Source organism: Thamnophis sirtalis, unplaced genomic scaffold (genome assembly GCF_051295495.1).
Source record: "Thamnophis sirtalis isolate CommonGarterSnake01/CBP01778 unplaced genomic scaffold, rThaSir2_p1.2 scaffold_29, whole genome shotgun sequence".
Taxonomy (NCBI): Eukaryota; Metazoa; Chordata; class Lepidosauria; order Squamata; family Natricidae; genus Thamnophis; species Thamnophis sirtalis.
In genome coordinates this window covers 2,501-27,143 of record NW_028261409.1, presented here as the reverse complement: position 1 = coordinate 27,143, position 24,643 = coordinate 2,501, and the positions used below count along the sequence as shown (strand labels likewise).

At 44.5% G+C, this 24,643-nt stretch overlaps 2 protein-coding genes across 2 annotated transcripts; one reads left to right on the top strand and one right to left on the bottom strand.

The window, feature by feature from the left end:
• Window positions 1-2,377: 2,377 nt before the first annotated feature.
• On the bottom strand, window positions 2,378-10,601 carry LOC106539407 (vomeronasal type-2 receptor 1-like). The gene is made up of 5 exons (XM_087703162.1): window positions 10,497-10,601; window positions 9,498-9,789; window positions 8,038-8,829; window positions 4,953-5,165; window positions 2,378-2,550 (listed from the first exon to the last, which is right to left on the bottom strand). The coding sequence occupies exons 2-5, from the start codon at window positions 9,633-9,635 to the stop codon at window positions 2,416-2,418; spliced, it is 1,278 nt and encodes a 425-aa protein (XP_087559288.1). The 5' UTR covers window positions 9,636-9,789; window positions 10,497-10,601; the 3' UTR covers window positions 2,378-2,415.
• Window positions 10,602-12,294: 1,693 nt separating this feature from the next.
• Window positions 12,295-19,925, top strand: LOC148042213 (uncharacterized; the record flags this gene model as incomplete). Its single annotated transcript, XM_087703161.1, has 4 exons — window positions 12,295-13,168; window positions 16,753-16,970; window positions 18,400-18,538; window positions 19,741-19,925. Coding segments are annotated over exons 1-4 (1,416 nt in total), but the record flags the coding sequence as incomplete, so codon positions are not given.
• Between the last annotated feature and the right edge of the window lie 4,718 nt (window positions 19,926-24,643).

Here is a 24,643-nt window from a genome sequence, read left to right as displayed (position 1 = left end):
GTGACTCAAGTGGGATTGACATCAACTGAAACCATACACAAAGGAAGAAGAATCATTGGGAAACGCTGCCCTCAACTCCCAAACTCTGAGGCCAGTCCAGAAGGATATCACAGTTGATAGCATCAGAAGTCACTGAGAGATCTTGGGGGGGGGGGCAGGTTTGTTGTGACACCTCCATTGATAGGTCATCTGCAAGAGCAACCCAGACTCTTAGTACTGTATCTCTAATTTCCCTTAAAATATTGGGCACTGGATGAAAGTTGTCTAACATGCATGCAACCATGAAAGCCGGTTTAGAAATGGGTGCACAAAGGCATCCCTCAGGGCAGATGGTGGCACTACTCATTCCCACTAACTACACCCAAGGTCAGATTAGCTCCATGCCTTGAGGCCTTCTGGAAATTCCTTAATCTGTGATTATTTCAAAAGGACTGGGTACTAATTGCACCACGAGTAACATCTCAACTTATTCCTCTTATCATCTTAATTTTTTAATGTTTCATTGTTTTAACCTGGTTTTACAAAATGTTTTATTATTGATTTATGTATATGTCATCCAGATCCATTTTGTGTGAGATGTAAATTTGATAAATATTTAATAATCTTTATAAACAAAGTTATCATAAGGCAGATTAATTCCTGATTAGGCTCACTTCCTCCCCCCCCAAAAGAGTGGGTGATAATGTCTGTGCATCATATAGAGTGAATGTTGCTGAAGTCCCGCCCACTCATTGGCCCCCACCCTTCGGTGTCTGCCTCCCAGCAATTTGTCTCCTTGCAGCAAGCAGCAAACAGACTAGTCAGCTCCAGTACAGTCTGATTTAGCATGAACAGCTGATTGGTGGTTGGATCGGCCTTCCGGAACACCTCCTATCAGCTGTTCCAGGCTGCAGGGATCATTGCCGCTCATCACTACGTCCACACATGTTCCATTTTTTGCCTCCATGCATCCCGTTTTCCGCCTCCACACGTCCTATTTTCTGTATGTTCCATTTGGGGGCAGCAGTGGCGATCTCCATTGCCTGGAACGGGCCAAAACCGGAAAAAGTGGAGGTGAAAAATGGGGCGCGCAGAGGTAGCAATGCCTCCACAGTTTCTTCAACCTTTGCAGAAGCAGCCCTTGGTATCTGTTGTGTCTTGCGACATTTCACATCCACCTATTTTCCTTGGTAAGCAGAGTCTGTCAACATCACCACATGGATGAAAGGCATGGTTCATCTTCATTATTTTTCAGGTGTTCCTATCTATTGCTTTTAGTTCTACTAGTCCAGTTCACTATTTCAGCTGTGTATCTAATGACTGGAGTTGCCCAGATGTTGATTGTCTTGATGGTGTTTCCTGCACTGAATTTGGATTCTTCTTCATGCTCTTAATGTATTCATTTATAATATTTTTCTTGACTTCGGTGTGCTTGTTGTTGTCAGCTTGAAGGATGCCCAGGTGTTTTTAGTGATTGTATTCTTCCCTTCTCTTAATGTTATTTTCATAGGAAATCTTGATTACTTCTAAGCTTTTACTATTTTTCCCCTGCTGACGATGAGCGAGGCACATTTGCGCAGTCCATTACAATATCTTGGCTATTTCTCTTTTTCTACTTCTTTCTCCGAGGTCCGGAGAAAGTGTATGTAAGGATACACAGTGTATCAAAACAGTGTATGTAAGGATTTTTTTAATTCAATACCACAACTGGATTTCTTTAGTGTTAGTAATTGTAATTGTTTTTTATTTCCCTATTTAATAATCAAGAAAATTGGAAAGACAAGAAGTGCAAAGGTCTAGCAGGAATCCTACCAAGGAATCCGTGAAGGTGATTATGCTGAACCCTGGAATGTTGAACTGGATTACAAACACTATTTGTGTTTTATCTCTTAATCAATAACATGGACAGATCATTGGAGGGGAAAGAGGGAGATTTTATCCCTAATAATGGTAAGTTTACATACCTTCTCTCACACGGATATTCTCTAAATGGATTTTGGTTTTCACTTGTCCCTGGAGCCTGACCCCTCTCCCGCCATGATCCTCCCAATTAGATCTTTCTGCTTATGAGTCTCCAGGATCTTAGTAAAGTTTGACTGTTTAATTGGCCAGTAAGGCATGCTAGTTTACTGAGTAGAAACCATTGGTCTCAAACCATTTCTCTTGTTTCCAGGAATTCAGATGTTCCTGAGAAAGGAAAACATGGAGGGACACTTCCAAACTAAGAAGTAGAAAAGGAAGAAGGAAACCCACCACGTCCTTCTATCTCTTCCTACCTTATCCTTTATGACCTTTTTCTTATTTTCCTCATTATGGAAGTAGTTGGGCATGTTGAAAATAAACAATAACAACAAAGCAGTCAGGGACGGATTACTTTGTTCAACATGCACATTGATCAAAATCCTCTGGAAGAATCCCGTACCCTTTCCTCCTGTGTCACCCACCTTCCTGAGTGGAGATGGTCCCCTCCGGACAAGGAACACAGTCGTAGCAGCAAACTGGCTCTCCTTCTCGAGCCCTTTTGACGAATCCAGGAAGACAATTTTCCATGCATTTGGACTGAGGTAGAGGCTAAGCAAATAACAAGGAATGTCAAAAAAATATGTAATAAGACTCATCATCCATAGAAATTGGAAGTAGACATGAACATTAGCCAAGTAGTCTCCAGGCTTTACTTAGGTAAATTAAAAAATGTATAACTAATTCCAAGAGGTTGTAAGAGATACAACTAATTGCAGATTCATTGTTTACGGTAATTCCTTTTGCTTCTGGGCCATGACATTGGAAGAAACTTTTCTATTTAACAATGTCTGGAGGGATGGAATTGGAAAAAGATTTAAGCGTGAAGCGACAACATGTGGGTTCCTCTTCATAGCCATTATTAACATGCATTCCTCCATTTTCATATATCCTTGATTTTAAAATATGATGATCTATTATTATATTTTAGAATAAAATTTATTCTAAAAGATTTATTTTTTTATCCTAATGGATTTATTAAACTGTGTGAGCAAAGTCACTTCTGAGCAATAGGACCTGGAACGGTTCTCCAAGACCACACGGAACATTGCAAAGCCAATCCTCTACCAGTGTAGTCTAAAAGAGTCTCCCAGTAAATTTACTAAGGAAAATTTCCTTTACAAATTAGGACTGTCAACTTTAAAGGACATATTCTTGTTTATTTGTATATTTATTCATTCATATGACAATCAAGCTAGTGAAATAAGAATAAAATAGACTGGTCAATTCCTCGAACTGTAGTGAGAAGAGATGGAGGTGAGGCCATGAGAATGTGTCCCTCAAAAAGGGTAAGCCAGAAGACATCTTTTGCTACAGCCAGTGGGACACGAGCCCCTTATTGGTAATGGATGTTTATAAGGCCCAGCTTGGATCCAAGGCAAGGTCCTTTCTTTCAAAGAATTAAAATCAGCTGACACCAATTATCATGGGAAGTCAGACAGACATTTATGATCAGTTAAATTTGGAGCCTCCTTTTTCCCAGAGAGACATAAAATAGCTAACAATGAAGATACACAAATCCATTCAAAGGGTTTTCAGGAGGCGCCTTCTTACAAGTCAAAGCCCAAATCTAACTATAATTTCCTTTCAAATTGTCCCCCATTTCACACAGTGTCAGGAAGGGGTCATCTGGATACAGTTCTTCAGATCTTCAGCTTTCTAGACTACAACATTGCCTCATGTCAGCCTCCGTCACAGTGATTTCGTGTGCACTGAAAGTCTTAGATATTCTTTCTTGAGAAGAAGACCCATAGCTCTATCCCAGTGGGGTGAAAGGAAGGACTCTGGCCATGTCTGGTGTCAGCATTCCGAATAGCATCCTTGAACAAATCAAACTCCAAGGCTATTAGCTCCTCAAAGTTGCAATTTATTGAAAGAGCCATGTTGGCACATATGGGAAGACCTGAATCTGAAAGCTCCCAGGTTTTCCCCACCTAGTTTAAAGTTGCCCCCACACCCACAGATCCATCTCATGGTCCAATCTCCCACTGCAATGCTGGCAGTTCCACCCATCCAGTTCCGGTCAGGTGCAGAGGTGCAGAGACTAAGGATGACCTTGGCTTTCTAGAAGGAATTTTGTTTTGGCTACACAGTAAGTGGCTCTGTACAATCCCCCCTCCCATTTCCCCACAATGGAAAATGCATAGTAGAACAATAGAAAGTGTGGCAGGCCAAATATCCAAAAGAAAGAGGACTGCAGTCCTGACATCTGGTCTGCTTAAAAACTTCACAGACTGTGGATCTACTCTTTCAGGGTAGATCCTGTCCCCAACCAGGACAAGCTGAATCCCAATTCCAAGGCTTATTTCCCACTGGGACCAACAGAGCCTCCATCCAGTCTTGATTTGATTTCACTGGATTCAGTCCAAGCCTGGATTTTGGTACCAGTTCTTTGCTTTTTGAGGACAAGACATAATTGAACTCCACAATCCCCAGCATTTCAGGCCCCCTCTCATCAGTTTTATGGAGATACTGCATGCACAGCCACAGATCCCCACAGATCCATCACATGATCCAATCTCCAATCTCCAATCTGTGTCCTAAAGTATAATCACCCAGCAATCCAGGAGTGACATGGCTGAATCATCTCGATCATTATGTCTATGGAGACCAAAGATGTTTTTTTTCAAAAGGGCAGCTGGAGTTTCTTGATTTCCCCCCCCCCCCCTAAATGTACATGTTTCATTTCTCATCCAAGAAACCAGTTTGCTGCTATGGCTGCTTCTTGCATGAGAGGTGAAACATTTCCCCCCAAAAAAACCAAGAAAGTCGAGTTGCCTTTTGGAAAAGGACTCTGGGGACCTTGGTCAATAGTACTGAAGCCTCCCAAGCAGTCTAAAAGGACTTATAAAGGTTATTTTGCCCACATTCAATCCTCAGTGAGGGTCACCCACCTGGGAAACTAGGCTTGAAGTAGTTTTGCAAAGCAGAAAAGACGGTAACATTTCACTTACATTTTTGAGCATCTTTAGCCGTGACAGATCATCTTGGTCGATGATCAGTCTCTGCCTTTCTAAACTCCCCACTTGCTCTTCGATGGGATCCTCCATGGGGGGAACCAACCAGCTCATGATGTTCAGATCTCCTGTGATGTCTCCTTGTTCATCCAGGTACAGTTTGTCCTGGGAAAAATTGCAAAACTCATTCTTCTCCAGAAAGGGATGGAACTAGAATAGAAACAGCCAGGAATTTTAAAGCTTGGTCCCACATGGTCTTTTAACATTTGAATATGTCCTCTGCAATCATCTAACTTACAAATATTCTTATTTGTACTATACTTGGGAGCACAAGTATCACAGATATCTTCAAAACTGAAAAACAACAGTTTCAGAAAAAAATGTTGCTAAAAATATATTAACAAAATATATATTAAAAAATGTCTGTTATAGGGAAAATTCTAAAACAGGTCAAAATTAATTGAATAAACAAATAAAGAGATTATTTATAAACTCATTCAGAACCACAGGTTAATTACAAGAAAGCGAATTTTTCAAATAGAAAGTTGGGAGTTTAATCTTATTCAAGGTAGACCAGATGAGCTAATTTTACTTTATTGTAAGGCAACATTAAGAGAATCTTGCAAGTCTGAAAGTTCAAATCTTCCACCAAATCATTCTGTAGCTTGAAAAGTCAGGGACTATCCTTTCTGACTTTCTGTCTCAAACTGGTTTCTTCTTGGATTTCTTGTTTTTCTTTTTCAGTGGTATTGTGTCGGGCTAGGCTTTTATGATCATATTTTTCAGTGTATCCCATGGTTCTTGAGTTGTTTTCCCTTTGAGGATTTTTATCCATGAAATTTTCCTTAGGGTCTTTCTGAATCTATTAAAATCATCTCTTTTAAAGTTTAAGACACTAGTTGGATTATAGTCTGTTGCTTGTATTTGCATTATATTGAATACCAGTATAATGTGGTTTCAACCAATGTTCTGGCAACTTCAACTCTCTCTATCACTTCTTCTCTATTATGAAGAATTAGGTCCAGTGTAGTTTTTCCTCTAGTTCCCTTCTCTGCCTTTCGGTAGAGGAATTGGTTAGGAATCCGTTTGATCTCCCATTTGCTGCAGAGTTTGTCTCCCAGTTGATATCGTCTCCCATTACTACTGTGGTATGTTTCCTACATACAGGAATGAATTGATAAGCAAAGAGTTCATCTATTTCTTCTGCTTGGTTGGGTGGCCTGTAGTATGCACCTATAGCAATGTCATTTTTTTTCCTTTTTCTTTTGATCCATATGGATTCTAGGAAGTTTTTGGTAGAGAAGTAGCGATCTTTTATATACAATGCAATGCCACGTCCCCTTTTGTTAGGTCTGTTTTTAACAGTTGGATTTTTGATCCAGGGAGACAATATACCTCCCTAGATTGCCTGCCTGGTCTGCAGACTATATTTTCTGTTTCACTAAGAATTGAATCTCCTATCACCAGAATTCACTTCCTCCCCTTAAGGACGTCTGGATTACTTTACTTCCTGTCACAGGAATTCCGGGTTGTGCCTCTTTTTTTTAGAGACTATTGATGAATGCTTTTTTTGTGGTTGCCTGTGTATTTTCTTCCGGGGGGGGGGCTATGAAAGTGATTGTGCAGTTCTAGAGGCCACTGGAGTGGGCGAGGGTAGAGAGTTGGGCCTTTGCTCTTGGTTGGTGTCTTTTTCTAAAAGTGAGGTGTTTACCTTGGTCTTCCTCTTTAGGTTCATATCCTAGGGCCATTTTTAAGCTGTTTGTTCCCTATTGTGTTCAGTTTGGGTATAGTGGTTTTCTTCTTTATGTTCATATATGAGGTCATCATTTATTTAGAAACTGTTTGCTCCCTATTGTGTTTAATTTTGGTGTAGTCTTCTTGTTTAGGTTGGGATTTCTTGTTTTTTTCATTGAGTTTCAGAATACTTAGAGTTGCCTTTAGACAACTCTTTTTCTTCTAGACATTCAAGTAGTTTACATTTGATACATATATAGTTTGTACGTATTTAGGGAAGGGCAACAAAGTCAGGGAGGAGTTCAAAGGAGTTAGGGTTGATGTTAACCCATTCAGCCAAGTCTGACTCTTGGTGATCCTGTGGGCCAGGGATCTTCCAATCTTGCCCTGGCTCCTTGAGTTTTTCCTGTGCTCCGGCTGGTGCCAGCTTTTATGGTGTCCAGCCACCCTGTTCTTTGGTGTCCTGCTTTCCATTTACCACTAACTCTTCCAAACATAACCCAGTGAATTCACCTGCATCACATGGCCAAAGTAAGGGAGATGCAGTTTTGTGAGTTACTCTTAGTGTTGAGGAAAGAAAAGAAGAGCCATGTTGGCGTACATGAGCTGAAATTTAAAGGTCTTTGGAAACACCTTTTCCAGCTAACAAAATCTCTTGGTGGGAAAAGGGAGGATGCAGCACTCTTCCAATAATTGAAAGACGTTACACAGAAGCTTAAGATCTTTTCAATGTTGTTTAAGAGTGTGGGAAATGGAAAAATGAACTCAGTCACAAAAGAGGAGATTCTGGCTGAACAAGAGGAAAAAAAAATCCTAAAAGGAGTAAGTTTTAGAACTGAGCTCATGAACTAGAGAAATTCAGTCTCTCTTTCACTGACCAGGCAGCCAACAGTTTGAGAAGCTTTAACTGAGATTCCTGTGAGGAGGAGGAGGAGGAGGAGGTGGCCTAGATGGTCTTGGGGTATACAACAAAGTTATGGATGTAAAATTCTACAATTCTAATCACAAAGCCACATTAATGCGAATTTATTTTAAAATGCACACATCTTTTTAAAAATTATCAATAATTAGTTTTGAAGTTTATTTGCCATGCTTGTTCATTAAGCCGTAACGTTTCAGATGTCTGTTGGCCTTTTATAGCACAAGGAGCTTGAAATGGTCCTTCTCTTCTTTCGGATTCCTATTGAATAGTAACTAAGTTTGATGTCTTAATATTTTTAAATATATATTTTAAAGTCTATTGCCAAAGTTGAAAAGTAAAATTGGTGGGGTGGGAGAGAAAACAAACAAACAAACAAAACCCCCATCAGAAACTAAGGCTGGTAGATCCTTGTCTGGACCTCCTTACCTGCCATGGCTGCAGCTTTGGAGCCCCCAAACTCTCTTTCCCCTCCTTCCTTCTCCTCCTGGATCTGGAGGAATACGCAGAATTCATGGCATGGACCAGAGTCTTGGCGATACTGTAAACATGGTGGTCATTTCGGATCCGTGTCCCGTTCTTTTCCTCTCGGGTCTCCAGTGGGACTTTCTGGGTGCATCTTCTCCGGCCTTTGACAGAAAAGTTGAGCTTTGAAAAAGAACAGTGGAAATACTCATCTTCAAACTGGGCTTCCACAAAAAAATCAGGTTCAATGGCTGCATCTCTGGGACTTTTTTTCTTCTGAAATACAAAGTTCCAAAAACTATGGACATATTTGAAAAGCCTGTGCCTCCTTAGTGCCAATTGCCCCAGTGCTGTGGTGATCCAGACTTTCCCTTCAAGGGGTCCTGGCAAAGTTTCAAGCGTCAAGTGGATATGCTGGATTCTGTCCAAAAAGGAGCCGAACTCTATGAAGTGAACAAAGACGTTGACTTGTCTCCACTTGGAGATGGCATCCCTGAGGCGGCCTATGTGCCCAGTCACTGAAAACTGTGATATAACAACACAAATCCCCTTCCTGACGAGCAGAGGAGGAAAAGTCCTCATGAAATGCTCTCCATTCTCTGTGTCTGAAGCGAAGAGACCAATCAGGGTCCATCTGAAGTGGAGGAGCAGTTGGACAATTCCTGGGTATTGGATCCCTTCTTTGGGGAGCATCAGGTGGAAAAAAGGGAACTGACTTTTATCACTCAGAGCCTTTGAAGCAATTTTTTCACTGATCTGAAAAAGTAAAGAAGAATGCTGTGCCATATTTGGAGACAGAACAAATCAAAATACTGGCTTTTAAAACATTGTTTGTCATATCGATATACCCACACAATTTACCACAAACTGAAGAGCTCAACTGAATTGTTATATTCAAATAGTTACATTATGTGAAGGTTTTGAATTCTGAGCGCCCAGGAAATATGTTGAGTTGTTACTGTAAGGCTCTCCAAAAGCCATTCATCCCATGTGCAGCCCAAGATATTATTCTCTCTCTGACGGCACTGAAATTCAATTGTAGATATGAATCCTTAGTCACGAGGATGGGTGGAGAAGCAGCTCTGGAATTCCCCAGAGAAGTTATGGTTGGACTTATTGCTCAGTGTCGATGGAGATTCTCAGTCATCCCAGCCATGGTTGCCCCAAAGGTGCTTTTTTCAAGAGGCAACTGGACTTTCTTGTTTTTCTTTGAAGATGTTTCGCATCCCATCTAAGAAGCTTCTTCAGTTCTGGCTGGATAGTCCCATTCCCCACCATCCAGTTCAGAGTCTTCAATGGGAAACTAAGCATCTTCAAAGAAAAATAAAGAAAGTCGAGTTGCCTCTTGAAAAAAAACACCTTTGGGACAATTTATTGCTCACCACCCCACTCACTTTATCAGATAGAGAGACACAAATACAAACCTGCGGGACTTTGTAGGCGCCTGCTAATGTTGACATCTGGATGGAGATGTCATCAACAGCTCCACCAAGAAGAGCCAAAAGGTTGTCCTCTCTTCCACAGCTGTAGTTGGGAACGTTGGCTTCTCCAGTAGAGAGCATGTCCAGCAAGGCATCTGAAGTGATAAATGTGTTCAAATAGTTGTCGTGGATGTTGTAGCCTAGTGTGAAATTGTGCAGGAGATGGGAATTCCTGTTGACGACTTGAATGGCAAAAATGACTAGTAGGATACTTGACCGATCAGAAGATAGAATACTGTAAAAATGTTCATGTTATCAGCAGCAGCAACAGCAACAACAATTAGAGTCTCCCTGCTCCAAATTTAATGCTTTTTGTCTCCACGAACCTTCTGAATCTTAAGCCAATACTGATCCAACCCTAGAGGCAAATGACCATCACCCATCACCTTTTAATTTTTATAAGTGTTAAGAAGATGGGATGGAGACAGGCGTCCAGCAGATTCACAAATATGTCAATATTTGTAGTAGGGTTGCTTATCATCTGCCCAGTAATCAGGATTCAAAATCATTTAATAATTAAAGTAGGGCCACCATAAAAGAAAGAGGTTGTTTCACAAGCAACCCAGAGAAGCAACTCTAAAAACAAGCCATCCCGTCTCTTGGTGTATAAGTACCAGGTGCTGAGTATTGAATGGGCATTATGAAAATCTGGACATGGGCCGGGCAGAAGCAGCTGCAACCCTTCGAAAATGAAAGTTGGTATTCAAGTGACGAACTCAAAATTGGAGGTGGAGGAAGAAATAATATTTTTATATCTCTATTTTTATTGTATTGTAAGCTGTCCAGAGTCCCCTCAAGTCAGAGGTGGGCAGCATATAAATAAACAATTCAAGAAATTGGACCTGTTCTACAACACAGGAGCAGGTGAACTAAGGAGAAGAGAAAAAGGATGTTACAGTTGTAAATGGAGGAGATACAATCCCACTGCACTGCATGACTTACGAGTGACGCTGATTAAAAGGAGACACGTTGAAAGGCAACGTTACATGTGATATTATTGTTGCAGAGGTAACCACACAGATGAGATGGGTTCCTGGACTGTAATAGCTGCGTGGGCCTTTTCCGTGCTGTAGCTCCAAACTCAGCGGGCACCTCATTCGAGGCTTCCCAGAGACTGGCTGAGAAACCAGCAATATCAGAAGCAGAGTCAGGAAGTCCATCATTCATAAGGCTGAATCAAACCCCTTTACCGTTTCTGAACAAGAACTAGGAGAGCTGGAAGGATTCAAAGCATTCTTATAAGACGGAAACGCCTGTCTCTTTCCTGATTCAGACGGCGGGAGGGGGGAACCAAGCTTTACCTGGAAAGGAGAGAAAGGTACATCCAAGAGCCCAGCCCCTGCCTGACCCAAGACTTTTGCCACACAGAGCCTGACCTCTAAGCCATTTATTACTGTCTGACGCAAAGATTTCCTCCGTGTTGCTTTAGTCTGATGTTTACAACGAAGTCAGTCACTAGGGAAGTAGCAGGAAAGGTCCCAGAGACCCAGATGGTGATAATTGCACCCATAATCTCCATTTAGGGGATCTGGTGGCCCTACTTCTGCTTGTGTGGATGCACTTGGTAGGATGAGCCCCCTGTCAGGGGTGCCTCATTCAGTATCCAAGAAAGAAAACCCCCAACTCCATTTGAATAGAGAAAAAGGTACTTTTACTGGGCATGAAATGAAAACAGCTAAAGCGAAGCAAGATCTGAAGCAAAAAAGCAGGAACTTGAACATATCAAACGTTTACCCAAGACTCTCCCCCCAATTACCGAACTCAATGTCCAATCTCCAGCTCCCAAAGGTGTCGTGTGGGGTGCATCTTCAAGGGGCCTCATTCAGTTGGTATGCAGAGACAGCTGACCTTGACCAAGCCCAAAGACGAACCACCAGCATGCGCAGAAGATGGTGAGAACTTTTGTGTTCTCAACCGGGAACCAATAATCAGGACGTGCTGAATGAATGCGGAACAGCTTTTATTAACAGATATCAACTAGTAACAGACAAACAAACACTGCCGCCCCAGTGACACCACCTCAGCCACCCAGACTTTGCCTTTTTCCACGTCTTTGGCAGACCGGACTTTTGTGATTCTGCCACAAACTTTATACGCACTTTGCCTCTTTTAACATCTGCGCAATTCTTTTTCTTTTGTATGGGACATGTATGTGATATGTATGTGATGTATGTTTGATGTTTGCTAGTACCCACTTTTTATTTTATTGTCATTGTATTTTGTAATTTTATCCTAACTGTGGGGACTGTATGAGTGAGTGGCTGTGTACGCATGAGGGGACTGGGAGAACAGCCGGGTGCCTCCGCCACTGAGTGCTACAGCAGAAGTGGTAGGGGGCCCAGGCCTACCCCCCATCCTAGAATTATTGAGACTGATAGCCTGCCGGAGAGAGTGGAGGCTTCAGGGGGGGGAAATGGGGTCTACAGTTGCGGGAGTGGACCGGAACATTACGGTCACAATGGGGAGGGGCAGGTATGGCGGGAACTTCAGGGCTAGCCATTACCGGGGAAGGAGGGTTCGCTACATCGCAGCTATCCCCCCTTCCAGCCCTGTTAGTTCCACTCCAGGGCCAGATGGCGAGAGTGGTCAGGGCCCTGGGCTCAGGCTGTTGTTGCTAAATGCCAGGTCTGTAGTTCACAAGGCTCCCCTCGTCTGGGACCTTATATTAGACGAGGGGGCAGACCTGGCATGTATTACTGAAACCTGGCTGGGCCCGGAGGGAAGAGTCCCCCTCACTGAAATGTGCCCAGAAGGATTTCAGGTGCTTCATCAGCCGCGACCCCTGAGAAGGGGTGGGGGAGTGGCTGTCATCATCCGAGGGTCATTAGTTCCTTGTAGGATCTCTGCTCCGGAGCTTGTCGGGTGTGAGTCCTTATTGGTGAAGTTGGACCTTGAAGGTCAAGTGGGCTTGTTGTTAACGTACCTTCCTCCCAACAGCATTGCAACAGCCCTCCCCTCGCTCCTCGAGTCAGTAGCCAAGCTGGCAGTAGAGTTCCCCAGGCTTATAGTGCTGGGGGATTTCAACTTGCCTTCACTCGGTGGACACTCTGATGGGGCGCAGGAGTTCATGGCTTCCATGACAGCCATGGACTTGACCCAAGTAATTCGGGGCCCGACTCACTCAGCGGGGCACACGCTCGACCTCGTATTCCTCTCGGAGCAGTGGAGACATGACCTAGATTTAAGGGGCATTAAGATCTTGCCCTTGTCATGGTCTGATCACTTCCTACTGAGGCTTGACTTTCGGAGACTAATCCCCCACTGTAGGGAGGAGGAACCAATTAGGTGGTTCCGCCCCAGGCACCTGATGGACCCTGTGGGATTTCAGACAGCACTTGGAGAAATACCTGACGCTCTCGTCCACAGTCCAGCGGAGTCCTTAGTCGCGGCTTGGAATATAGCAGCAGCAGGGGCTCTAAACCGGATTGCGCCTTTACGGCCTCTCCGAGGTAGTGGATCCAGGAGAGCTCCTTGGTTTACTGAGGAACTCTGGGAGATGAAGCACCAAAAGAGACGCCTAGAGCGCTGCTGGAGGGCCAGTAACTCTGAGTCAGACCGAGCACTGATGAGAGCCTATATCAGAGCCTATCTTGTGGCAATACGGGCGGCGAAATGTGCACATTTTGCCGCTCTTATTGCATCCGCTGAATCGCGCCCAGCTGCCTTGTTTAGAATAACCTGCTCCCTCTTGAAAGGGAGGGACGCGGATGACCCTTTACAAGGTAGAGCTGAGGAATTTGTTCAGTTTCTAATGGATAAAGTAGCTCGGATTCGGACAGACCTGGACTCCAATTGCACGATACCAGCCGAGGTACTGGGGGAAGGTCTTGAGCAGAGCTTATGGAGCGAGTTTCAACTTGTCGCTCCTGAGGAAGTGGACAAGGCCATGGGAGCGGTGAGTGCTTCTACCTGTATACTGGACCCATGCCCCTCCTGGCTGGTCTCGACCAGCAGGGAGGTGACACGTGGCTGAATCTGGACAATAGTTAACACCTCTCTCCGGGAGGGATCCTTCCCGCTCCTCCTAAAGGAAGCAGTTAGGGTTAGTGCTCCTTGACCTCTCAGCAGCCTTCGATACCATCAACCATGGTATCCTTTTGCGACAACTGCGGGAGGTGGGAGTGGGAGGCACCATCCTTCGGTGGTTCTCCTCCTACCTCTCGGACAGGTCACAGTCGGTGTTGGTCGGAGGGCAGAGGTCGACCCCTAGGCCCCTCAATTATGGGGTGCCGCAGGGTTCGGTCCTGTCCCCCCTCCTATTTAACATCTACATGAAGCCGCTGGGTGAGATCATATGCCGGCACGGGATCAAATACCATCAATACACGGACGATACACTATTGTATCTGTCCACCCCGTGCCATCTCAGTGAAGCGGTAGAAGTGATGTTCCAGTGCCTGGAGGCTGTCAGGGTCTGGATGGGGATGAACAAGCTTGCACTCAATCCCGACAAGACCGAGTGGCTATTGATGCTCTCTCCCAAAGATTGGCTAACCTTTCCATCTCTCAGTCTGGGGGGTGAAATTATACGCCCCTCAGAGAGGGTTCACAATTTGGGAGTCCTCCTTGATCCACAGCTGACTCTAGAACACCATTTGTCAGCTGTGACCAGGGGGCCCTTTGCCCAGGTACACCTGGTGCACCAACTGCGACCCTACCTGGACCGGTGGGCACTTCATATTGTCACTCACGCCCTCGTGACCTCAAGACTGGATTACTGTAACGCGCTCTACATGGGGCTGCCCTTGAAGAGTGTTCGAAAACTTCAGTTAGTCCAGAATGCAGCCACGCGAGCGATCGTGGGTGCACCTAGGTACACCCACGTCACACCTATCCTCCGCAAGCTGCACTGGCTGCCTATTGGTCTCCGGACACGCTTCAAGGTGCTAGTCGTTACTTCTTTTTTTTTGCTTTCATATTTTATTTCCATTTTCATTTTCATAACACACACTCACATGTATACTATACATAGCCAACACCTTACAGCATTAAACAATAATTACATCAGTTCCTCTTGTCAACAATGCCCCAGAAAATAGAAACCCAATATAGCTCTTCCGCTCTCCATACACCTCTTTCTTCCACCACCCTCCAACTTTCTATCTTCCCTCCATCATCCCCCTCTACTCTACTTCCCCTCCCCCTCTACCACTCCTCTCTCCACAATCCACTCCCCCCATCCTTCTCATCTCCCCCCCACCCTCTCTCCCATCCCTCTCTGCCCATCTTTCTTCTTTCCCACTCCTCCTCTCCTTGGTGTATTTCCGCTGCATGTCAATATACTTGGCCTATCCTATTTTTAAAGAAAAAGTAAAAAAAAAACAGTATACATGTGGAGTCAAATTACATTGAAATCTAACACATCTAATCTAACTTGATATATCCCTCCCCCCCGACCCTCACCCCTGACCCCCCACAACTTACCCTGCCCTGACTTCCCAGAACCCGTACACGGTATAGATTTTTAACAAACACAGTGTCAGCTTCTGCCTTGCTGTTGCTTCAGCTGCCATGAAACGGGGAGGGGGGGGCTGGTATTTGGGAGGGGTTATTTGATGTGCTGGAGGAATGTTCTAGGATGTACCAGATGTTTGGACTGCGCATGCGTGAGTGCTTCCCGCCTGGACCAACGGCCTCGACATTCCATCTTCGTGATGTCTTTTGAAGTTATCTCACACCTGACACTTGAAGGACTTATGATTGGCCTGGAGCTATGATCCTAAGGGGTGGGGAATGGGCTATTCTATATATCAATCGCTTTCGCGCCTAATTAAGCAGACTTTGCTTCGCAACTGCTTGCTTACCATTTATAATTAGTAAAAGTACTTTGGATTTCCAAACCATGGAGTCTCTTAGTCTTCCTTTCCTAATTATGTAATGGAGTGACGCTGACAAGAAGCAAAGTCTCAAAAACCCTTTCCAGGAGATTTACGTCTACCGCGAAGGGAGGAAATGTCTTCTCCGATCAGGGAGGAGGAGGGGGCTGTTGGAGGTGCGGATTCCAGCGGAGTAGGGCCTCCCGAACTTTCGCTTCACGAGCCCAGCCCGCCCGACCTCTCCTTACATGAGGATTTATTTCAACTGCAAATTTCCAGCCAGCCTGACCCTCCCCCACCCCGATGGTCGACTTCGGTGGGACAAAGAGAGGCAGAGACAAGCTGGAATGCTGGAATCACCCAAAGACAACCCCGACAACCAACGCTGGAGCCGGGAGCCGTGAGAAAACCCCAGACGAGTGAATTCCCTGACTATTGGAGTCAAAGGTACTTTGGGGAAAGAAGGGGGGAGGATGAAAGAGACTGGAGAAGCTGGCAGCAACAGGGAGCTATGAGAAAACCCCAGAGGAGTGAATTACCTGATTATTGGGGTCAAAGATACTTTGGGGAAAGAAGGGGGGATGATGAAAGAGACTGGAGAAGTTGGCAGCAACATTACCCACGCCCGCCGTCTCCCCCTCCCCCTCGGCCTGCTTCACCCCCTGCGGCTAGAGGTTTTGCTGACCAAGGGGGGCCACCCCCCCGAAGACACCGGATGGCTAAAATCCCTCCCTTGCCTGTGCGTTACAATGGTGATTCTGCTGGCCTGGCCTCTTTTCTTATGCAGGTTTTTAATTACATGGAAATTTATGGCTGTGATTTTGAGACTGATGTCATGAGGGTCAGAATGGTTCTTTTATCTTTGGATGGTGAAGCTGCCAAATGGTCAACTGCTTTGCATATGTCTGGCTCTCCCCTCTTGGGGAATTTCAACCGCTTTATGGAGGCCTTCCGCCAACGTTTTGATGACCCTTTAACGGAGAAGCGGAGCAAATTGAAATTTATAACCTTCGAACAGGACGATAGACCTGTCGCCCAATACATCCAGGAATTTCAGTGTCTTTCACAATACATGAGAGGCTGGGGGGAGGACGCCCTGCTGGACAAATTTGCTTCGGGGTTAGATGAAGACATTTATCAGCAATGTGTCAATCGCAACCTGCCCAGACGTTTGATCACGTGGTTTGAACACGCAGCTGATGCTGAACTCGACTTAACCAGGCTCCGTTACGCTAAAGAGGAAAGAAGGAAGCGGAAAGAGAGGGCTGCTAAGTCCACCCCCCCTCAAGCCAGTCAATCGCTCTTCAAACGACGAGGTGAAGGGAGGGGGCCCCCTTCAGGCCTCTCCAGACCTTTAACATGCTTCCGTTGCGGAAAATTAGGGCACACCGCCCCCAAATGTCGTGCTAAATTGCCCATCTCTGCTCAACTCCCTCCCAAACATGACGAAAAGTCTGGCAGAGTCTCAGAGAAGAAGAAGAAGGAAACTGCTTTCGCTGTGGACTCCAACCCCCCTCCTTTCGCCCAGCCATTAGAGGGAGACGCGGATGCCAACTCCTCTTCTTCTGAGGACTCCGATGACGACACATCGCCTCACTGGGTGAGTTCAAACAAGGGGCCCCTGCTAATCCCCATAGAGTTAAAAGTACCCCCTGAGGGGCAACCTGCCACCCTTCAGGCTTTACTCGATTCCGGCTGTTCCCGATCCATGATCAATCCAGCCATGGTGGAAAAATTGGGCCTCAAATTGCGCACTTTGAAAACCCCAATCGTGTTTTGCCAAATAGATGGATCTATTGCAGGGGGGGGGCGCCCATTTTTTTACGGAGCCTTTGGAAATGAAGATGGGTACCCATACTGAACTAATTTCCTTTGTGGTCGCACCTGACATGGACAGGCCACTCATTTTGGGCATCCCGTGGCTCCGGAAGTGGAACCCTCACATAAATTGGCGGACTGGCCGCTTACGCGTTCGCTCAAAGGTGTCTCCGGTGGGGGAGGGCTCTCCAGACCAACCTATAACTGACATTCCTGAAGTGGCCGCTAGAGGGCAGGAGAGAATTGCAGGAGAGGAGAAAATTCAGAAAGAGTATTGGGATCTTAAGGAGGTCTTCAGTGAAAAATCTTCAGACAATCTGCCCCCCCACAGGCCTACTGATTGCTCCATAGACATTTTACCCGGGGTTAAGCTCCCTAAACCCCAGATTTACTCCATGTCACCCAGGGAAATGGAGGAAATGCGTTCTTTCATTGACAAAAATTTGAAACGTGGTTTCATTGAACCAGCTCGACCCAAAGTGGCTGCCCCTGTACTTTTTCGGGAAAAAAAAGATGGTTCTCTTCGTTTATGCTGTAATTTTAAAAACCTTAACGCTGTATCAACTCAGAATCTCTACCCACTCCCGTTGATGAAAGACTTGTTGGCACAGCTAGGGAAGGGCCGCATCTTTACTAAATTGGACCTCCGGGAAGCTTACTATAGAGTCCGCATAAAGGAAGGAGACGAATGGAAGACTGCTTTCAACTGCCCTCTTGGTTGCTTCCAGTTCCGGGTCATGCCTTTTGGCCTACAGGGGGCTCCTGCTGTTTTCATGCAACTTATTAATGAAATCTTGCACGATCATCTGTACAAAGGAGTTATCGTATATTTGGACGATATCCTTATCTATACTCGCACCTATGACCACCACGTCGCTCTGGTGCGCACTGTTTTGAAAAAACTACGTGCCGCTGACCTCTATGCCAAATTGTCTAAGTGTGAGTTTCACCAAACTAAAATTGACTATCTTGGCTATCGCATCTCACCAGATGGCATTGAAATGGACCCTGAGAAGGTGAGGGCGGTCACTGAATGGGACGCGCCCAAAACTCGTAAACAATTGCAAAATTTTTTGGGTTTCGCTAATTTCTACCGTCAGTTCATTCCCTCTTTTGCTAAGATTGCTCTTCCTATTACTGATTTGCTCAAGACGAAGGGAGACTCGAAACCTAAACCTAATAAGCCTTTGGACTGGAACATGGAATGCCAGGCGGCATTCGAGAAACTTAAACGCCTCTTTGCCGCTGAGCCAGTACTTAAGCATCCTGACCTCGACCGGCCTTTCATCGTCCAGGCTGATGCCAGCGATGTCGCCGTAGGGGCCATTCTGCTGCAAGCCAACGACCAAGGTAACCTGCAGCCTTGCGCGTACACCTCCCGAAAGCTCACTGACACAGAGAGGCGTTGGGCGGTTTGGGAAAAGGAGGCTTTCGCGGTCCGTTGGGCCCTGGCTACGTGGCGCCATTTCCTAGAGGGCGCTAAACACCCGTTTGAGGTGTGGACTGACCACAAGAACCTGGAAGCGTTGCGGACGCCTCGTCGTCTCTCCCCCAAATGCGATGGGCCCAATATTTCAACCGTTTCAATTTCACTCTGAAGTATATCCCGGGAGGGAAGAACTTCATGGCGGATGCTTTGTCCAGATTACCTCAATATAATTGCTCTAAACTGAGTATCGTCCAACCGCTCCTAGCAGCTCCGGTACTCACACGTCAACAGACCCAAGCACAGCGGGAGGTGCCTCACGATCTACTTTCTGACCTCAAAAAAGCTCTTCCTCACGACAACTGGTTCCTGGACCATCGGGACGAGTGCACCATGAGGGACGATCTACCGTGGATTGGTGCTAAATTATACATCCCCGCGTCCCTACGACTCGTGGTCCTTCGTCGCGCCCATGACTCCAGATTGGCGGGTCATTTTGGATTCGTAAAAACTTTACATCTCGTGAAGAGACAATTCTGGTGGCCCTCTTTAAAGAAGGACATTGAACTTTATGTGGCCAGTTGCCCAGTTTCCGCTGCCGCCAAAAAAACGCCAGGGAAACCGCAAGGACTGCTCCAGTCTGTCGCTCGGCCGGTTGCCCCTTGGAAGGAGATTTCTATGGACTTTATTGTTGAGCTTCCCGAAAGCCAAGGGCATACTGTTATATGAGTGGTCACTGATTTATTTTCCAAGCAAGTTCATTTCGTGCCTTGTCACAAAATTCCTTCCGCCAAGGCATTAGCTAAACTGTTCATTTCCCACATCTACCGTTTGCATGGAGTGCCCGACCGTATTATCTCCGATCGTGGGGTCCAATTTACATCTAATTTTTGGAAGGAATTTCTCAAACGCATTGGCTCTGCCCAGGGCCTTAGGTCCGCCTACCATCCTCAGACTAATGGCAGCTGTGAACGTACAAATTCCGTTCTTGAGCAATATTTACGTTGTTTCATCAATTATCAACAAGACGATTGGGTAGACTTGTTACCACATGCTGAGGTGGCCTACAACAACTCGGTTCACTCCAGCACAGGGTTCACCCCTTTTCGGGTCGTTTACGGTCAAGATTTTGTTCCTATTCCCGAATTGCCTAGTGACCAACCGCAAGTCCCTTCAATTGCGGACTGGAATGAGCGTCTCAGTCGCATTTGGCCACTGACCCTTTCCACTTTGGATGCTGCCCATAAAGCCCATAAGAAGCAAGCAGATAAGAAACGCTCTCAGCCCTATGAATACCGGCCTGGAGATTTGGTATATTTGTCCATGAAATTCCTGCACACTACGCAGAAGTCAAAGAAATTGGGACCCAAATATGTTGGCCCTTTCCCTATTGTAAAGGTCATCAATCCTGTTTCTGTTCGTTTACAATTGCCAAAACACCTCAACCGAATCCACCCGGTGTTCCACATCAACCTCATCAAACCTGTTCGGGTTTCCCACTTGCGCCCCCCAGATGAACCTCCGCCTGCTCCATTACTAATTGATGGGGAACGTCATTTTGAAGTTCGTGCCATTCTTGATTCCCGCAGGCACCGTAATCGCATCCAATACCTGGTGGCTTGGAAGCACTTTCCGCCCTCCCACAATGAATGGGTTGATAAATCCCATGTTCGGGCTCCTCGTCTACTTCAGGAATTTTATGCTGCTTATCCCGACAAGCCTTGACTTTCTTTTTCCCCCTCCCTCTTCTTTTTGTGTTTTGTTGTTTGTCTATTTCGTTTTTTTTTTTCCAGGCCTAACAGCCTTTTTCCGGGGGACGGCCGGATGTCAGCTTCTGCCTTGCTGTTGCTTCAGCTGCCATGAAACGGGGAGGGGGGGCTGGTATTTGGGAGGGGTTATTTGATGTGCTGGAGGAATGTTCTAGGATGTACCAGATGTTTGGACTGCGCATGCGTGAGTGCTTCCCGCCTGGACCAACGGCCTCGACATTCCATCTTCGTGATGTCTTTTGAAGTTATCTCACACCTGACACTTGAAGGACTTATGATTGGCCTGGAGCTATGATCCTAAGGGGTGGGGAATGGGCTATTCTATATATCAATCGCTTTCGCACCTAATTAAGCAGACTTTGCTTCGCAACTGCTTGCTTACCATTTATAATTAGTAAAAGTACTTTGGATTTCCAAACCATGGAGTCTCTTAGTCTTTCTTTCCTAATTATGTGATGGAGTGATGCTGACACACAGTCTAAAATATATTGAGAAAAAAAAGAATAAGAAATTGATAACATCTTTACATTGACCTTAGCTCCTCCTTGCTAAGCTAACTTTAAACAATTTAAATCATTCCTGATCTTAAGCATAGGCTAACTGGAATTTCTTAGTCCCGTATTTATTTTGTATATAATCAATCCATTTTTTCCAGTCTCGTTTATATCTCTCATTTGAGTGATCTTTAAGATATGCAGATATTTTAGCCATCTCGGCTAAATTTGTAACTTTCAATGTCCATTCTTGAATTGTAGGCAAGTCTTCCTTCTTCCAGTATTGCGCCACCAACAGTCTTGCTGCAGTTATTAAGTGCAAAATCAAATTAATCTCTACCGCTGTACAGTTAGTAATTATACCTAACAAAAATAACTGTGGAGTAAACTTTATCCTTCTTTTAAAAATATTTTGCATAATCCACCATATTTTTATCCAAAATGCCTTAACCTTTTGGCAAGTCCACCATATATGGAAATATGTAGCATAGAGAGAACCTCATCTCCAACATTTGGGTTGTAAATTCGAATACATGGAAGCCAACTTTTTAGGATCTAAATGCCATCTATAGAACATCTTGTAAAAATTTTCTCTCAGGTTTTGGGCTTGTGTAAATTTCACATTTCTTACCCAAATCCTTTCCCATGTATCCAACATTATTGGTTCTTCAATATTTTGAGCCCACTTTATCATACAATCTTTAATTAATTCTGCTTCCGAATCCATCTGTATTAATACATTATATATCCTCTATATATGCATTAAACTTTGGTCTCTTATTTGTTTAAATAGATTATCCTCAACTTGGATAAAACCAATTTTTTGATCTATACTCCACCTGGCCTGTAATTGCCCGTACTGGAACCATGTTTGAACTGCCTTCTCCTCTTTCAATACCTCTAAGGATTTTAGTTGTAGTACCCCCTTTTCCAAAATGAGAAGCTGTCTATAAGTAGTTCTATCCTGTTTTTGTGCTATATTCATATTTTCAATTGCATGTCTAGGAATTGCCCACATGGGTATCTTGTCATTTAGTTTATGTTGATATTTTTTCCAGATGCACAGTAAAGTTTTTCTTTTCCATAGCAGAAGCTACAAAATGTTGACCAAGTCTTGGGTTAATCAAATATTTTTGATTGGTTGATTTAATATGAGTTTCTTGCAAACAAATTATATCATTCTTGAACTGTTTAAGATAGTGAAATATTTTTTTTCTCTTCTGTGGAGAATTCAATCCATTGACATTCCAGGTTAAAATCTTAATTGTCATCTTTGGTTACCTGAAGCTTTTTTAGAGCCTCCTGCATAGCCTGTTTAACCTTTGGCCTGGCTCCTTCCACTGCTTCTGGACTGGGTGCTGTAGCTCCTTGATCGATGGCAGGTAATTGTTGGAGTTGTTGCGTTTTAGCTTGTTGCTCCATTCGTCTAGTAATCATACGGCTAGGTCTTTGTTCCATAACACCTTGCGCTGCTAGGAAAGAGAGATGATCCATCTTGTCTGGTAGTTGTGTGATTTGCTGTCTATCTTGTCCTTCTTGTGATCTTTCTCTGGGTCCAGATGGTGCAGGATGTCCAGCCTTCAAAATATTATAGTAAAAATCTCAAGCTTTCCATACTGAGTTGAGACTATATCTTTGCCTATCAAATATGAGTATAATGCCGAATGGTGCGTCCCATCTGTACTGTATCTGACGATTTCTAAATTCTTCAACTGAAAGCATAATCTCTCCTGGCTCTTAGCATTTGAGGTGGTATCTCTTTCAAAACAGTCAGGTCTTGATCCCCAATTTGGAGCTTAGTTTTATAAGACTCTTGTAATATCGTGTTTCTGAGCTCTCTTGTGGTAAAATATATAACAATGTCTCGAGGGAGCTGCTTCTGCTTTGCCACCCAAGAATTAACGTGATAAACTTTATCAATTTGCCAGTCAAACTTAGCCCCCGGTCTTCCCAACAGACTATCAAAGGCTTCTGAAAAAATCTGTTTCAGGTTTTTCTGCTTATCTTCACGCAACCCCTTTACTCTTAATGCCAGCTCCATTTGTCTGTACTGTATCATAATAATATCTTTTTCAGCATTTTCAACTTTTTGTTGCACCACCTCTGTTTTCGATGTCAAATTAATATTAGCTTCATTAAGATCCTCTAGACTATCTTCAATTCCGGAAACATGTTTTGTCAGTACGTTTACAAGCCCCACCATATCATCTCTGATTTTAGCAACCCTGGCATCAATTTTATCATACAACTCCTCTTTAAGTTCTTTTATCTCCTCTTTTATCTCCTCTTTAAAATCTTTAAGTTTGTCTTCCATTTTAATTGTCTGAGTGATGAGAGCTTCATTCAATTCCTTCAAGAAAAATTCTTTTGTTAATAGATTGCCAGTAAGGGGCATAGGGAGAGGAGGCTGCGGCTTTGTGCCAGGTATTGGTGATGTGCTTCTGGGGGCTGAGGGAGGGGGTACCTTCAAATTAGGATTTGGTTTTGAGGCCATTCCAAGTTTTATCTTCAAGCAGTTAGTAAAACTCTACTGGCCCGCTATACAGCTATGGAAAGAGGTACTAAATCACCCCTTTATTTTGAAATTTTTAAGGCTCCGTGGGACTTTGCAAAAGGTTCAGAAGATAAACATTGTAATGAGACAGTTCAGTGTACTCATCGCCATTTTAAGTGTCTCTTTATTAGCTAGGTGAACAGAAGAAAGTCTTGTAAAAATGAAACTAATTAGTAAAACTCTGCTGACCGGCTGTGAAGCAAAGTAATAAATCACTCCTTTCCTTTGAAGTTTTAAAGCTCCGTAGAACTTTACAAGGAGATTAAGAAAGTAAACATTGTTACGGAGCAGTTCAACAAGCTCGTAGCCATTTTGTGTGCCTCTTTAAGTAGCTAGATTAACAGAAAAAGATCTTGTAAAAACGAAGCTAGGATTTGAATAAGCAATTAAAGTTCTCGCATACGAGTCCTGCTCGTGTTAAAATCAAATAAATCAAGCCTTGTTCTGAGTAATAGAGTGCTTACTTCGTGCTGCAAAAAAGCAGCTGGGGATCCCCAGCACGGATACAGTTCTGCCTTTAGCTGCCCCCCCTCTCCTCGCAGACACAGAAGCTGCAAGGATCAAAAGGCATTTGCTCAACAGAACTCCTCTCCTTCCCTTCTTTGCCCGAAGAGTAAGGTACCTGTCAGACGTCTGATAGATGATCGTCTAAACGTGGCATCTTGGCTTGTGGTTTTGTGCCGGGTGGGGTGGGAGGAGCTGTTGTCATCAGTTATTTTTTTCACAGGCTCACAGTGTTGTAGCATAAGTATAGGCATGCATAGGTATGCTGAAACACTATGCGGATCAGCAGTAATGATTTACCATAAGGTCAGTAATACAAACTGCTGACTCTGAAGCAGGGCAGAGGTCACAACCTGTTAACTCTCAGCACTAAGTAGGGCAGAGGTTACAACCTGCTGACTCTGAGTATTAAGAGGGGTCAGAAGTTCGCATGCTAGTAAAAGATTTATTTGCTGACTATGGGCATTCTCTAGGGTCAGAGGTCTATATGGAAGTAAATGAGTTACCATATAGGTGGCGCAGTGGTTAAATGCAGCACTGCAGGCTACTGCTAGATCAGCAGGTCAGCGGTTCAAATCTCACCGGCTCAGGGTTGACTCAGCCTTCCATCCTTCCGAGGTGGGTAAAATGAGGACCCAGATTGTTGGGGGCAATATGCTGACTCTCTGTAAACCGCTTAGAGAGGCCTGAAAGGCCTATGAAGCGGTA